The sequence below is a fragment of the Somniosus microcephalus genome, chromosome 32 (genome assembly GCF_052327205.1).
Source record: "Somniosus microcephalus isolate GS21.2 chromosome 32, FLI_Smic_1.0, whole genome shotgun sequence".
Taxonomy (NCBI): Eukaryota; Metazoa; Chordata; class Chondrichthyes; order Squaliformes; family Somniosidae; genus Somniosus; species Somniosus microcephalus.
Window position 1 is genome coordinate 14213537 of NC_141018.1, and position 17018 is coordinate 14230554.

General features: G+C 50.0%; 1 protein-coding gene across 3 annotated transcripts in view; it reads left to right on the forward strand.

Moving 5' to 3' along the window:
• Positions 1–7159, forward strand: part of LOC147097275 (uncharacterized) — a 47914-nt gene extending 40755 nt beyond the window's left edge. For all 3 annotated transcript variants that reach the window (XM_085972092.1, XM_085972090.1, XM_085972091.1), the window contains one exon: positions 6268–7159. In XM_085972092.1, the coding sequence (XP_085828218.1) occupies positions 6268–6857 (590 nt within the window). In that variant the 3' untranslated portion in view covers positions 6858–7159. The remainder of the gene's footprint in view (positions 1–6267) is intronic.
• Positions 7160–17018: the final 9859 nt, after the last annotated feature.

Genomic DNA, 17018 nt, shown 5'->3' on the forward strand with positions numbered 1-17018 from the left:
TCTCCGACCAGCCAGCTGCGAGCTTGACGTGGTGGCTGGAAGAGTGCTGGCACCCGGTCTGGCGCAGGATGAAGGCATCGTGGCTGCTGCCAAGATAGCAGGCATTGATATTGAGGATTCACTGTCTGTGGTCGCACACCAACTGCACATTAAGCGAGTGGTAGCCTTTGCGGTTATGGAAGATCTCAGGATTGTTATGAGGTGCCCGCGAAGCCACATGGATGCAGTCAATGGCGCCCTGCACCATGGGGAATTCCCGCTATCCTGGCAAAGCCACATGCACGCCCGCCCTGCTTCTCTCTGGCGATCGGGAAGGAAATGTAGTCCCTTCTCCTACTGTAGAGAGCCTCTGTGACTTCCCGGATGCAGCGATGGACGGCAAACTGCGAGATGTTAGCTATGTCTCCTGTTGCAGACTGGAAGGATCTGCTGGCGAAGAAATTGAGGGCAATGGTGACCTTGACTGCCACTGAGAGAACCGTGATCACCCTGATCTGAGGCTGGAGGTCTGGTTGCAGGAGGTGGCAGAGTTCTGTGAGCACCTCCTTGGTGAAGCGGAGCCTTCTAATACACTGCTCCTCGCTTATTTGGAGGTAGGAGATACCCTCGGAGGGTAAGGCCTCTTGTTGAGAGCCCCGATGGCCCTCCTCCTCCCTCTGGCCACATGTTCCAGTCTTTCTTGCTGCCTGCGCTCCCTCCACCATAGATTCTGGAGGGCGAGGTCGACTGCTGGTACAGCCCCCATAAATGGCCCAAAATTTGCAATCGGAGGCTTCCCATAGGCGAATGCCTCCGACCTGTAAAAAAAATCTACGCATTTACCTGGTGGCCAGGGAGGTATGGAGACTTGCGATCCTGGGCCTCTCCGGGTATGCGTGGGCAGAGGCCCATATATCCCAGGAGCACATGCGGTTCGCAAGTGCCCCTGGGATCACGAGAGCTGGCCCAACCAATAAAAGAAGGGAATCCCCATTCATACTTATGGGAGTTTCGTACGTACTGAACTCCCATAAGTATAAGTGGGTATCACTTAAAAAATACACAAACACATGAAATAAATAAAAATAAAAATTACATTTAAAATTAAATAAAATGCAATTTAATTGAATATTTTAAATAAAATTTAAATTTTTTGAAAACATTTTTTATATGTTTTAACGGGGCTAAAAATAAACTTATCTTATTGGACAGGGTTTTTAATGTATAAATGAGTGATAAAATTTTATTTTTCTATTTTTTAAAACTCTTATGCTGGTAAAAGCAAGCGTAAGAATTTCACAGATATTCAACGGGCAAATAGCACAACTCTCCACCCGCAGAGGCCTTTCTCCTGGGGATGCAGAGGATATGTCAAGAAGATTCTTGACAGATCGCATGTTCCGGGTTTTAGCGCATGCGCTTCGCATGCCTAAACCCAGAACTTGCGTGGCCCCTACGGGTGGGCACACACCTCATAAGCACCCGTAGAGGTCGCAAAATACGGCCCTATGCAACCAAGTGTAGCAGTTTGATTTTTTTAAGAATAAATGTAGCTACTTTTAGTTGCCACAACACTCCTAAAAATAAATAACTTTGAAATTACAGAATGAGACTGTTGTACTATTTGAAACTGACAAGAAACCACAAACTCCACTAACCTGCAACTGCAACTCATTACTGATGATCCCTTTAAATAACGTCCCTGGAGCCGGCTTCCTGTTGCTTCATGCCAGCTCTCCCTGTCGCTGTTTCCTCCAGGTGCTAAGATAGGTGGCGACAATCAATTTCGCAGATCGGGCAGCCAGTGAGCGTTACAAACTCATTGATGTCACGATCCTACTGGCGTTGAGGCTCCCGATGATAACTGTTAGCGGCGGCGCTACGGGATTTGGTGCGATGGATTTGCCTCGCCCCAGCGATAATGCTCTAGCGCCCCATTAGCATCATTTGCTGGCACTAACAGGAAGCGCTAAGATACCGAATTTTTCCCCCTTAAGACTTAAGATTAGAATAACACCACCCCGCCCTCGGCCCCCATCCCAGAACTAATTCAGTACTGGAAATGTAGGGTTTGAATATTAACCCCCCATGATGAGCGGGAGAGGGTTTTTATGGGGGTGGGTTGTGTGGCGTGCATGTGTCCCACTCTTGAGAGGCAAGACACTTTGTTATAATATTTAAATCAGGCTCCCACAGTCCAGTTGGGAGCCTGATTTAAATTTAATGCTGGCCGGCCGGGTTTCTCAGGGCTCGGGAACCACAGTATCTAAATGGAGACGGGAGGTGCCAGATCAAGCAGGTAAGTGCTTTTTATAGCACTGCTCGCGAGTCAGGAGCAGGAGTGTTTCCAATGACCCCCGCAAACACGCTCCCTCCCAGCAAATATCAGGGCCATAGAATCAACTCAACTGAACAAGCTCGAGAGGCTGAATGGCTGATTCCAGTTCCGTTTTTTGATTAATATAGCTAAAGAATTGAAATAATATCCATATAGCAATGGGCTTTGGAAGCTGAATGAGTGCTGACAGTGATGACTGAATGCCTTGTAGAACATGATGTTGCGACCATGAAAATATGGCCCCGATATTTACTCGGGGCCATGGAGAGAGCAGGACGGAAGATTTCCGGACGGGAAACCTGGAAGTACGGGTTTCCCGGATGTCTTGCTGAAATTAACAGCAGGACACCTCTTAAGCACTGAGGGTAGCAAGGGCACAGAATGTACCCTGGGTAGGGGACTTCAATGTCCATCACCAAGAGTGGCTCGGTAGCACCACTACTGACCGAGCTGGCCGAGTCCTGAAGGACACAGCTGCCAGTCTGGGCCTGCGACAGGTGGTGAGAGAACCAACATGAGGGGAAAAACCCAACTTGACCTCGTCCTCACCAATCTACCTGTCACAGATACATCTGTCCATGACAGTATTGGTAGCAGTGACCACCACACAGTCATTGTGGAGACGAAGTCCCGTCTTCAAACTGAGGGCACCCTCGATCATGTTGTGTGGCACTACCATCGTGCTAAATGGGATAGATTCAGAACAGATCTAGCAGCTCAAAACTGGGCATCCATGAGGTGCTGTGGGCCATCAGCAGCAGCAGAATTGTATTCCACCACAATCTGTGACCTCATGACCCGGCATATCCCTCACTCTACCATTAACATCAAGCCAGGTGACCAACCCTGGTTCAATGAGGAGTGTAGAAGAGCATGCCAGAAGCAGCACCAGGCATACCTAAAAATGAGGTGCCAACCTGGGGAAGCTGCAACACAGGGCTATGAGCATGCTAAACAACGGAAGCAGCATGCTATAGACAGAGCTAAGCGATCCCACAACTAACAAACAGATCAAGCGTTTGCAACCATCTTCAGCCAGAAGTGCCGAGTAGATGATCCGTCTCAGCCTTCTCCTGAGGTTCCCACCATCACAGAAGCCAGTCTTCAGCCAATTCGATTCACTCCACGTGATATCAAGAAACGACTGCGCACTGGATACAGCAAAGGCTATGGGCCTCGACAATATCCCAGCTGTCGTGCTGAAGACTTGTGCCCCAGAACTAGCCACTCCTCTAGCCACGCTGTTCCAGTACAGCTACAACACTGGCATCTACCTAACAATGTGTAAAACTGCCCAGGTATGTCCTGTCCGCAAAAAGCAGGACAAATCCAATCCGGACAGTTACCGCCCCATCAGTCTACTCTGAATCATCAGCAAAGTGATGGAAGGTGTTGTCGACAGTGCTATCTCACCAATAACCTTACTCACCAATAACCTGCTCACTGATGATTAGTTTGGGTTCCGCCAGGACCACTCGGCTCCTGACATCATTACAGCCTTGGTCCAAACATGGACAAAAGAGCTGAAATCCAGAGGTGAGGTGAGAGTGACTGCCCTTGACATCAAGGCAGCATTTGACCGAGTGTGGCATCAAGGAGCCCTAGTAAAACTGAAGTCAATGGGAATCAGGGGAAAGACGCTCCACTGGCTGGAGTTATACCTAGCACAAAGGGAGATGGTTGTGGTTGTTGGAGGTCAATCATCTCAGCCCCAGGACATCACTGCATGAGTTCCTCAGGACAGTGTCCTAGGCCCAACCATCTTCAGCTGTTTCATCAATGACCTTCCCTCCAACATAAGGTCAGAAGTGGGGATGTTCACTGATGACTGAAGTGTTCAGTTCCATTTGCAACTCCTCCGATAATGAAGCAGTCCATGCTCGCATGTAGCAAGACCTGGATGATATTCAGGCTTGGGCTGATAAGTGGCAAGTAACATTCGCACCGCCCAAGTACCAGGCAATAACTATTGCCAACAAGAGAGCGTCTAACCACTACCTCATGACATTCGACAGCATTACCAGCACCGAATCCACCAACATCAACATCCTGGGGGTCACTATTGACCAGAAACTTAATGGACCAGCCACATAAATACTGTGGCTACAAGAGCAGGATAGAAGCTGGGTATTCTGCAGCGAGTGTCTCGCCTCCTGACTCCCCAAAGCCTGTCCGCCATCTACAAGGCACAAGACAGGAGTGTGATGGAATACTCTCCACTTGCCTGGATGAGTGCAACTCCAACAACACTTAAGAAGCTCGTCACCATCCAAGACAAAGCAGACCGCTTGATTGGCACCGTCGATGCAGTGTGTACCATCTACAAGACGCACTGCAACAACTCACCAAGTCTTCTTCGGCAGCTCCTCCCAAAGCAATGACCTCTACCACCTAGAAGGACAAGGGCAGCAGGCGCATGGGAACACCATCATCACCAAGTTCCCCTCCAAGTCACACACCATCCTGACTTGGAAATATATTGCCGTTCCTTCATAGTCGCTGGGTCAAAATCCTGGAACTTCCTCCCTAGCAGCATTATGGGAGTACCTTCACAACACGGACTGCAGCGGTTCAAGGCGGCGGCTCACCACCACCTTCTCAAGGGCAATTAGGGATGGGCAATAAATGCTGGCCTTGCCAGCAACACCCATATCTCAGGAACGAATAAAAAAAAATTTCTGCAGGTTTCCCACCCGACAACTAGCCTGATTAATACCCGCCCCAATCCACCCATTCTTGGGGGTTAAAATTACCCCCAATATGTCAAAACAATGCATCAAGAACATATAGGATCCACAGTAAATTGGTTATTTTGGAGTTTTCATTGACTTAACTTGGGATGAAAATTGAGCAAATTATGCAGTACCTTTCCTGCTAAAATGACAAGGACGTACAAGACAAATTCACTGATCCTGTTGTCCCTGCGGAAAACACTGCATTCATTTCGGAGACCTACCCTTTTGTTCTTTCCTCCCCTCCCCCCCTCTCCCTGCCCCTACACTTGCTTAAAAACCTGTTCCATCTCCAGCTTTTTCTCGGCCTGATGAAGGGTCATCGACCTGAAACATTAACTCTGTTTCTCTCTCCACAGATGCTGCCTGACCTGCTGAGTATTTCCAGCATTTTCTTTTTTTATTTCAGATTTCCAGCATCCGCAGTATTTTGCTTTGGTACTGCGTTCATTTCATTCAGTGAAGTCTTAGGGACAGCTGGTGTAGAAATAGAGAAAAAACATCACAACTGTTGCTGTGTTGGGGCTCTTTTCTAATGTGAGAGTCAAGGCACAGTGTTACGGTAGCGTAGGGGAAACCTTTACTGTATCTCACTCATGCTCTACTGACGTGGGACTGTTCAATGCTGACACTGAATGCCAAAAGTAGGGAAAAAGCATTCTAAGAAAAATTTAGAAAACAAAAGAATTTGGAATTTGAAATAATTTTATTCTAGTCACACAGTTTTGTTTCATTAGGGTACATCCCCCCCTTTTTAAGGCATTTGACATCCCTACACATCCGAAGCCAAAAGCATAGGTTGGCATCCTGCTCAAAGACCTCTGTTAGTGCCATTATAAAAAATACTCATTAGCAGATGCAAAAAGAGTGTGGTCCAATGATACTCACCCCTGATATTACCCATCTCACTGGGGTGGTGCACCACAGAGGTCATCAATGTGACCTGTGAGGGAACCAACACTCGAGCACTTCATTCAGCAGTGCGGGAGGACTCCAAGTTGCTTAGCTAGTGTAAACGATTAATTAATTTTGGTAAAATGACAAAGAATCTATTTTATTTTTCCATTATAAGGAAATGCGATAACATGATTTACTGTACATTGTGCTTAATAAATCCTTTTTTTCTAGTATTGAAATAAATGTTTGAAATAGAAAGTACTGGTTACATTTTGATTTGATTTACTAGTTTTAAGTGACTGGTAACACTCCATTTTGCAGACATTACTTTGCTGGACAAAAATGAGATGACTCAGTATACAGGAGAATATGCTGAAATTGAGCCAATATATATTACTCTGAACACAAACAAGCCAGAAAACAAGTATCAGACAATACATCCTTGGCAAAGCCCATCACCAGCTCCGAACGACAATCCAGCTCCGAACAACAATCCAGCTCCAAACAACAATCCAGCTCAAAGTCATGGGGAAAATAAGCCACAGAAACCCACAAAACCAAACATAGAAATGGACTTCTCTCAGCTTGTTATAGCACCCAAACCAACAATGGGCATCAGCCCGTTGTCCAAGGGCTCCTGCAGATCAGGCGATATACAAACATACAAAGCAAAACACATCGCCTCTATGAGTGAGGTTCCAGATGATTTACAGCATTTGAGTGTGGATGAGATCTGCGACTGTTTGAATTTACTCAACATGGGAAATTACATCGAGACCTTTCAGTCACAGCAGATTGACGGCCACTTGCTTTTTGATCTAGACAGGGACATAATGCAGAACACGTTTGGGATGAACAACTTCCACATCATCAAACTAATACGCTTCCGTGAAGGATGGAGACCGAAGTAACTGAGAATGCTGCATTCTTGTAGAAAACATCACAATGAAGTGCACCCTGAAACCACTGTGTTTACCATGTTCATAATCAAAAAATGTAAAATGTTAGTATTATATGATTTTACAGCCTGCATATTTTTTGGTGGACAAACAGCAAGTATTTGTAAATACTTAAGTGTGAGAATCTGTAAAATGCTTATGGCAATTTTGAAAATGCCAGCAATATCAATATTGCCAATGCTACTACGCATCCATATCTCAGCTCAAAAGTTAATTTGAAAATTTTATTAAAAGAAAACCTGTTATACATTCAATTATTATTACATGATTTTTCATATCAATATGCTAAAAATGTAGTTTACAGGGAGAGCAAAGGCAAGTGTGATTGAAACTTATCTATTCTTGGGCAGAGAAGGCATCTTCTACTTTGTATTTTACATTGTTTTTTAAACATGATTTTGATATCCTAACAATTAATGTTCCAAAACATATTACTAAATATGAAATTCATTTCAAAACATATTAAAAATTTGGTAGGTAATGTGAGAAGTAATTTTAGGAATGTGCGTTCCTGATATGTACGAAGCTCTAAGACTGAAGCACAAATTCATAAACTTACCCCCATGGGAGTCAACTTGCTGTAGTTCTATGAAGTGGTGGGATATGGCTGTTAAACCTCACTCATGAGGTGTGAAGCAGAGACCTAGCATTATTCAACAGGAAGGGAAAGAAAAGACAGAGGGTGAGTCACTTCTAGCAGCTGGTTTTAGAGCCCCAATGCTGGAGATATAGAAATGCATAGATACAGAGAAGTTACAACACAGAAAATGGCCATTCAGTCCAACCAGTCTGTGTCGGCGTTTACCTTCCGAGCAAATAGTCCTAATCACTATACCTGCCCTATCATAGAATGGTTACAGCACGGAAGGCGGCCATTCGGCCCATGCCGGCTCTCTGCAAGAGCACTTCAGCTAGTCACACGCCCTGATCCCATATTTCCTTCATCCAACTATCCAATCTTGACTGTTGACATAGTTTCTGCCTTAACCACCAAGCCTGGTGGTGAATTCCACCCAAGAACAGTTTGCCTAGCCTCTTGGCCACACTTCATACATGGCTCAGAAAGATCAGACAAGGCTTTGGCGATGCTAACAGCAGAGTGGAGCAAATCATCCACCAATCAGCGGAGAATCAGAACTCATGGCGTAACTTTTACTCTGTAAATTGCTGGATTTTTTACGAATTAATAATGGCGAGCGGCGGTAATGAGTCATTCTAATGACGCGAGTTGCCAGCAATTTCTAGCCCAATGTCTGACTTACATACTACTTAAAACTGCTTCTAAAATCAAAATATGTTGAAAACTAGAGTCTTTTCAGATATTTTAAACAGTCTTTGCAGATCATAATATGGACATGCATCTGCCTATGGAACCCTGTCTCACCGCTGTGATGTAAGCAAATGCTTGAAGCAAAAGCCATGAAGACCAGGAAATGTCAGCTTGATAATACAAGGGAGAATGAGGCTGAATATAAAAAGTACAGAGAAGTGAAAAAGGAAACAAGAGAGGCAGATAGTACGAGAATGGATTGGCAGCTAACATAAAAGGGAATCCAAAGGTCTTCTGTCGGCATATCTTCTATCTATCTTCTTATATATCTATATATATAAACGGATCGTTCTTTCTGTCCTTCTGTCTGTCCTTCTGTCTGTCCTCGGGTGTGCGTCTGTCCGGCTATGCGCTCGAAAGTTACAGAGCGTACCTACGCGTGCGTTACGTCGAAAGAAAGCTCACCGTTCCAAAACGATGGTAAGCGTATTTACGTTTCGGCCGGACAAAAATTGCGCCCGCGGTATCCGAAAAACCTTCAACATTCCGCTCATTATCCACTCATTACCATAGAGTGACATTGAGGTCGACCAATCGTACGGTCGACCAACCCGATGGTTGACCAATCAATGCGTGGCGGGGGCGGGTTCGTCGCATGTGCAGCCGGGCCCTCCTAGAGTAGAGTGACAGGACGATTGACCAATCCTATGCGTCGGTGACATGACGATCGACCAATCAGTGCGTGTGTGGGCGGGCCTTATCGTTCTGAACTGAGGTGAGTGGCCGCCATCTTTTTTCTCACCTGTGTGTTTATTTGTTAGGAGCTATTTTTTTTTAATGTGTAAAACGTAAAAACACAATGTCTAAAACATTAAAACACAATGAAGATGGTGTCCCATCTTCTTAACAGCCGTTTAAAAAAAAAATAACTTTTGGTGTTTTCAGCAAGAATGCGCGTTCCTTCTCCGTGGCAGCTTTTTAAAAACATTAAAAAACTTTCAAGATGGCCTCCCATCTTCTTAACACCCGTTTATAAAAAAAGAATTTAAAAAAATTTCTGTTGGTTTCACAGACTTCTCCGTGGCAGCTTTAAAAAAAAAAAAAACATTTCTGTTGGTTTCACAGACTGCGCGTTCCTTCTCCGTGGCAGCTTTATAAAAAAAAAACATTTTCTGTTCCTTTCACAGACTGTGCGTTCCTTCTCCGTGGCAGCTTTTTAAAAACATTAAAAAACTTTCAAGATGGCCTCCCATCTTCTTAACACCCGTTTATAAAAAATAAAAAAAAAATTCTGTTGGTTTCACAGACTGCGCGTTCCTTCTCCGTGGCAGCTTTTTTTTTTTAAATTTAAAAATTTCTGTTCGTTTCAGACTGCGCGTTCCTTCTCCGTGGCAGCTTTAAAAAAAAAAATTAAAAATTCTGTTGGTTTCCTTCTCCGTGGCAGCTTTAAAAAAAAAAAAAAATTTCTGTTGGTTTCACAGACTGCGCGTTCCTTCTCCGTGGCAGCTTTTTAAAAACATTAAAAAACTTTCAAGATGGCCTCCCATCTTCTTAACACCCGTTTTTGAAAAAAATTTTTTTTTGCTCTTTCGCTGACCCCCTCAAAACACTCCTCCCCTCCTCCCACTCTCCCTCCTCCTCCTCCCCCCCGTCTCACTCTCTCCCCCCCCTTCTCACTCTCTCCCCCCCTTCTCTCTCTCTCTCTCTCTCCCCCGCCGGCGCCCCCCCCTCCCTCCCCGGCACCCCCCCTCCCTCCCTCTCCCTCTCCCCCCCTCTCCCTCCCCCCCTCTCCCTCGCCCCCCCTCCCTCGCCCTCCCTCCCTTGCCCCCCCCCTCGCCCCCCCTCTCCCTCGCCCCCCCTCCCTCGCCCCCCCTCTCCCTCGCCCCCCTCCCTCGCCCCCCCTCTCCCTCGCCCCCCCTCTCCCTCGCCCCCCTCTCTCCCTCGCCCCCCCTCCCTCGCCCCCCCTCTCCCTCACCCCCCCCTCTCCCTCACCCCCCTCTCTCCCTCGCCCCCCTCTCTCCCTCGCACCCCCCTCTCTCCCTCACTCCCCCTCTCTCCCTCGCTCCCCCTCTCTCCCTCGCTCTCTTCCCCCCCTCTCCCTTGCTCTCTTCCCCCCCACAGTCGCTCGCTCTCTTCCCCCCCACAGTCGCTCGCTCTCTTCCCCCCCCCACAGTCGCTCGCTCTCTTCCCCCCCACAGTCGCTCGCTCTCTTCCCCCCCCACAGTCGCTCGCTCTCTTCCCCCCCACAGTCGCTCGCTCTCTTCCCCCCGACAGTCGCTCGCTCTCTTCCCCCCCCCCACAGTCGCTCACTCTCTTCCCCCCCCCCCCCAGTCGCTCTCTCTCTCTCTTCCAACAACATGTCCTCGAAAAAGCCTCGGCACCGCCGGGCACTCCAGCTAGTCTATATATATAAATGGATTGTTCTGTCTGTCTATCTGTCTGTCCTTCTGTCTGTCCTTCTGTCTGTCCTCGGGTGTGCGTCTGTCCGGCTATGCGCTCGAAAGTTACAGAGCGTACCTACGCGTGCGTTATGTCGAAAGAAAGCTCACCGTTCCAAAACGATGGTAAGCGTATTTACGTTTCGGCCGGACAAAAATTGCGCCCGCGGTATCCGAAAAACCTTCAACATTCCGCTCATTAGCATCTCATTATCCGCTCATTAGCAATAGAGTGACCTCAAGGTCGACCAATCGTACGCCGGGTTGCTGGCGCGTGCGGCTGGGCCCTCCTCCGGTCGAGTGACGGGACGATTGACCAATCCTACGCTTCGGTCACCTGACGGTCGACCAATCGGTGCGTGTGTGGGCGGGCCTTATCGTTCTGAACCGAGGTGAGTCGCCGCCATCTTGATTCTAAACTTTTCATTTCTTTTTCCCGCTTTCTGTGTGTTTCTTTTCAAATCTACATTTCCAGCAAAAAAAAAGTTGCTTTTAAAACACAAATTGTTTTTAAAAAAAGTTAATTAATTTGTAAATCTTTTCTCTAACCTCTATAATTCTCCTACCTTTCACCGTTTTTCCAGGCCCGGGGCCTAGGCTTCTCCAACTGCCAGCAGTGCAACTCTAGACCCAGGCTCCCGGCCGAGATAGAGACAAACACTGGCAGAGGGCAGACGGTGTGCTGCCTCAGCTCCATTCCCGGGGTCAGTAGGTGGGGAGGCTTCATAAGCAACTGGGGTAGGTCACAAGCCCCGAATAATAATCTGAAGATCCTGTGTTTGCAGCTGAGGAAATTTCTTCTGCAGACAGCCCCAGGTTAACGGCAGCCATCTTTGTCAAGGAGGGCGAAAAGTTTCAGTGCAACGCCATTTTGATTCAGTGTGTAACAGAGTGCATGCGCGGCCATCTTAGTACAGGAACATAGAGTGGGTGGGCTGCTGTGCTCCAAATCTGTGTCTGTGACAGACAATCGACTGTGCAGCTGTGCAAGGTCTGTCGCTATAGCAACAGCTTTAGCTACAGAGCTTCAGGGCCACACCTGAGTGTTTAGAAGCTGTTGCTAAGCAACGGTGTTTGTTGTTAAATACAGAGATAAGAATCTCCGTATCTCTCAACATTAACTCTGAAGAGTGGGTGCCGGATAGCACAAAGTTTCCTGTACTTTAAGTTTATCTCCCCGCTCCCTTTCCACCCCCCACACCCCCTTCCCCCCCAACCCCCCTCCCCCCCACACCCCCCAGCCCCCACCCCCTCCCCCCCACACCCCCCACACCCACTTCCCCCACCCCCACACCCACTTCCCCCCCAGCCCCCACCCCCTTCCCCCCCACACCCACTTCCCCCCCACAACCCCTTCCCCCCCACACCCCCTTCCCCCCACACCCCCTCCCCACCCCCCCTTCCACCCCTCCCGTTCACCCCCTTCCCCCCTCCCCCTCCCCACCCCTCCCGTTCACCCCCTTCCCCCCTCCTCCCCCTCCCCACCCCCTTCCCCTCCCCACACCCCCCTTCCCCCCACCCCTCCCCACCCCCTCCTTCCCCTCCCTCCCCCACCCCTCCCCTCCCCAACCCCCCTTCCCCCCTCCCCTCCCCAACCCCCCTTCCCCCCTCCCCTCCCCACCCCCTCCCCCCTTCCCTCCCTTCCCCCTTCCCCCCTCCCTCCCTCCCCTTCCCCTCCCTCCACTCCCCCCCTCCTCTCCTCCCCCCTCCCTTCCCCCCATCCCTCCCCTTCCCCCTCCTCCCTCCCTCCCTCCCCCCTCCTCCCTCCCTTCCCCTCCTCCCTCCTCCCTCCCTCTTCCCCTCCTCCCTCCCCCCACCCTCCCCCTCCTCCCTCCCCCTCCATCCCCCTTCCCCCTCCTCCCTCCCTCCCCCTTCCCCCTCCTCCCTTCCTCCCCCTTCCCCCTCCTCCCTTCCCCCTCCTCCCTTCCCTCCATCCCCTTCCCCCTCCTCCACCCCACTCCTCCCCCTTCCCTTCCCCCACTTCCCCTTTCCCCACTCCCCCCTCCCTCCCCCCCTCCCTCCCCACTCCTCCCCTCCCCCCTCCACTCAACGCCCCACCCCCCCGTCGCGCTCTCTCTTCCCCCCCAGTCGCTCTCTCTCTTCCCCCCCAGTCGCTCTCTCTTCCCCCCCAGTCGTTCTCTCTCTTACCCCCCCCCCGCAGTCGCACTCTCTCTTACCCCCCCCCAGTCGCTCTCTCTCTCTCTTCCAACAACAACATGCCCTCAAAAGACCCTCGGCACCGCCGGGCACTTCAGCTAGTATTTTTATATATATAAACGGATACATCTGTCTGTCTCTCTGTCTGTCCGGCTATACAATCAAAAGTTATAGAGCGTACCTACACATATGTTATATCAAAAGAAAGCTTATCATTAGGGGACTCTCGTAGGCATATTACTTTTTCGTCACACAAAAATTGTTAGGACAGTATACAAAAAAGGTTCAAAAATCCTACCTGTCATTAGCGTTGACTGACGTGCTGCTTGACCAATCCTACAGTTCACTCACCTGATGGTTGACCAATCAGTGCATCACGGGCGGGTCCGAATCCTCCAGTCTCCCTAAACTTCGCCGCCATTTTTTCCATCCCCACAGGGACAGCAACACCAAAACAAACCCCCACATTACGGCTCCCGATCCCGCTCCCGCCGGAGCGGCAGGTAAGTTGGGCTCACTTGGGCTGTGCCTCGCAACCGCTCGGCCCGACGCACACAGCGGTCGGGGGAGCGGCAGCGGCCGGCCGTCAGCCGTGCGATCCGCGGGGAGCTCAGCTCGGGTCCATCTCGGCCCGACAGCCCGGCCGCGCCTCAACCGCTAGGCCCCGCACGACCGCTATCACAACGGCACTGGGCCTCAGGCGCTAGGCAGGGAGAGGGGAGGGGAGGGAGGGAGAGCACGGCGCAGGGAGACGAGGAGAGGGAGAGGGGGGACAGACAGGGGCACGGAGACCGCGCGGCCCAAAATTGCCCTGGCAACGCCGGGCTCCCCTACTAGTTAACAATAAAGGGGTTGTTCGAGGAGCGGTGGGGCCGATTAAGGGCCAAAATGGAGATATATTGGTGGAGGCAGAGGCAATGTTTCCGCTAAGCTGTGCAGCTACACAGTCACCTGCAAGGTCCTGTGCAGGTCACTCACTGGCTTTTAGATTGTAGATACAGCACATGCGCAAACATTTGAATGGGCTGCGCACTGAGCAAGGCGGACCGCACTGGAGGCAGTACAGCTCATGGGGGACATTGGGCAGAGGCATGGCTGAGGTACTAAATGAGTACTTTGGCAAAGCTATGGTAAACGACGTTGCCGGGATACTGGATGAGATAAAAATCAAGAGGAGGTACCAGAAAGGCTAGAAATTGCGGAGGTGCAGGCCACAATCTTTGAATCCTCCTTAGATCCAGGGGTGGGGCCAAAGGACTGGAGGATTGCAAATGTTTCACCCTTGTTCAAAAAAGGGGAGGATAAACCAGGCAATTAAAGGCCAGTCGATGTGCGGGTTAGGTTGATTGGCTATGATAAATTGACCCTTAGTGTTAGGGGGATTAAATACGTGGGGTTACGGGGATAGGGTGGGATATGTGTTGGTGTAGGGGTTACAGGGATCGGGTGGGATATGTGTCGGTGCAGGCTCGATGGGCCGAAATGGCCTCTATCTGCACTGTGGGGTTTCTGTGATTCTGTGAAACATAGAAACATAGAAGATAGGAGCAGGAGTAGGCCATTCGGCCCTTCGAGCCTGCTCCGCCATTCAACGAGATCATGGCTGATCATCCAAACCCTAGCACCCAGTCCCTACACCGACAGCCATCCCACCCAAGCCCTATCCCCGTAACCCCGTAACCCCACGTATTTAATCCCCCCTAACACTAAGGGCCAATTTTTATCATGGCCAATCAACCTAACCCGCACATCTTTGGACTGTGGGAGGAAACCGGAGCACCCGGAGAAAACCCACGCAAACACGGGGAGAATGTGCAAACTCCACACAGACAGTCACCCGAGGCCGGATTTGAACCCGGGTCCCTGGCGCTGTGAGGCAACAGTGCTAACCACTATGCCACCGTGCTGCCCAGTGGTGGGGAAGCATTTAGAAACAATGATCCAGGAGAAAATTAACAGCCACTGGACAAACATGGACTATGAAAGCAAGGATTTGTTATGGGCAAGTCATGTTTGATTAACTTGATTGAGTTTTTTGATGAGGTAACAAAGAGGGTGGATGAGGGCAGTGCAGTTGATGTTGCGTATATGGACTTTCAAAAGGCGTTTGATAAAGTACCACCTATTAGACTTGTTAGCAAAATTGAAGCCCATTGAGCAGTAGCAGCATACATACAAAATTGGCTAAGGGATAGAAAACAGAGGGGGGGGATTTGTGCGCGGCAACAGAATTGCTGGTGTCACCGGCAACTCAGATTAACAGCCGCGCCACAGCACTACTGTGGAAAAATTGGCTCTGGGGGTTGGCGATGTGAAGCGCAGCGCTAACTTACCGTGCAACCTCCTGGTGGCGTTAATGGAGGCCTCCAACCAGAAGTTCCCGTCCACAGTCAGCGTTGCTGCTTCTTACAGCCTCTGGGAGCGAAGCCGTGGTGTTCGCAAGGCATTGTGGGCAATTAAAGGGCCATGAATTAAAGGGGCAATACATTTAAAACTAATAAAAAGTTACAATGCAGTGAAAAAATGCATTTTTCAGCACTTACAAAGAAATATATACATTAAAAATAATTCCCAAATGACACTCTTCAGCTCTTAAAGCTGAATTGTCTTCTACACCTAAAAAAAAGGTAAATGTGCTTCAGCACTGATGCGCTATCAACAATACCAAAGACTACAAAATATGAAGTAGGCTTTTATTGACTAAGAACTAGAGCATGCCTCTGCTAGTGAATCCATCCTAAGAGCTCCCGGGGGAAGGGTGGTGACTCACCTTTATACCCGGGCTTAGGGGTGGAGCCAGGGGCTGAGACATGCCTGGACTTGTACAGGGTTAACAGTGGTTTACCACACAGGCATGTACAGGTTAACAGTGGTTTACCACATTCACCCCTCGTTTAAAAAGGAGTCCGGCGGGGTGAAGTGTTTCAAAAGTTCGTATACGAAAGTCTCTCCGGGGGTCTTGTCTGCCGTAATGATCTTCGTGGTGCCGGTTGCGGCGGTTCTTTGCCCGCGGCCGCTTCTCGCATGGGACGGAGCACTGGCGTGTCATCCTCTCGGGGTAGGGATGGCACCGGCATGTCGTCAGTTCGTGGTGGACACCCCGGTGGTGCGTCGTGGGTAGTGGTGGTGGGTGGAGGTAGTGGATGGTGATCGATGGTGTTTCGGGTGGTACCTGAGGGTGCGAGGTCTCGAATTGAGACTGTGTCCTCCCGCCCGTCAGGATACGCCACGTAGGCGTACTGTGGGTTGGCGTGGAGGAGGTGAACCTTTTCGACCAGGGGGTCCGTCTTATGGCTCCTCACGTGTTTCCTGAGCAGGACGGGTCCCGGAGACGTCAGCCATGGCGGTAGTGATGTCCCCGAGGTGGATTTCCTGGGGAAGACGAACATCTTCTCGTGAGGGGTGGCGTTTGTGGCAGTACAGAGTAGTGATCGTATGGAGTGGAACGCATCGGGGAGGACATCTTGCCAGTGGGAGATTGGGAGGCCCTTGGATTTTAGGGCGAGCATGGCGGTCTTCCACACCGTTGTGTTCTCCCTCTCTACCTGTCCGTTACCCCGGGGGTTGTAGCTGGTAGTCCTGCTCATGGCTATGCCCTTCTCGAGCAGGTACTGGCGCAGCTCGTCGCTCATGAACGACGAGCCCCTGTCGCTGTGGATGTAATTGGGGAAGCCAAATATGGCGAACAGGTCATGGAGGCACCTGATGACTGTGGCGCTGGTCATGTCCGGGCAGGGGATGGCGAAGGGGAAATGGGAGTACTCGTCAATAATATTGAGGAAGTACGTGTTGCGGTCAGAGGAGGGAAGGGGCCCCTTGAAATCGACGCTGAGACGTTCAAAGGGGCGGGTGGCTTTAATCAGGTGTGCCCTGTCTGGCCTATAAAAATGCAGTTTGCATTCGGCGCAGACCTGGCAGTTCCTGGTCATGGTCCTGACCTCCTCGATGGAGTAAGGCAGGTTGCGAGCTTTAATAAAGTGGAAGAACCTGGTGACCCCCGGGTGGCAGAGATCATTGTGGAGGGTCCGTAGCCTATCGACTTGTGCGTTGGCACATGTCCCACGGGATAGGGCGTCTGGGGGCTCATTAAGTTTTCCGGGCCGGTATAAGATATCGTAGTTGTAGGTGGATAACTCGATCCTCCACCGCAATATCTTATCATTTTTGATTTTCCCCCTTTGTCTGTTGTTAAACATAAATGCTACTGACCGTTGGTCAGTGAGCAGGGTGAAACGTTTACTGGCCAGG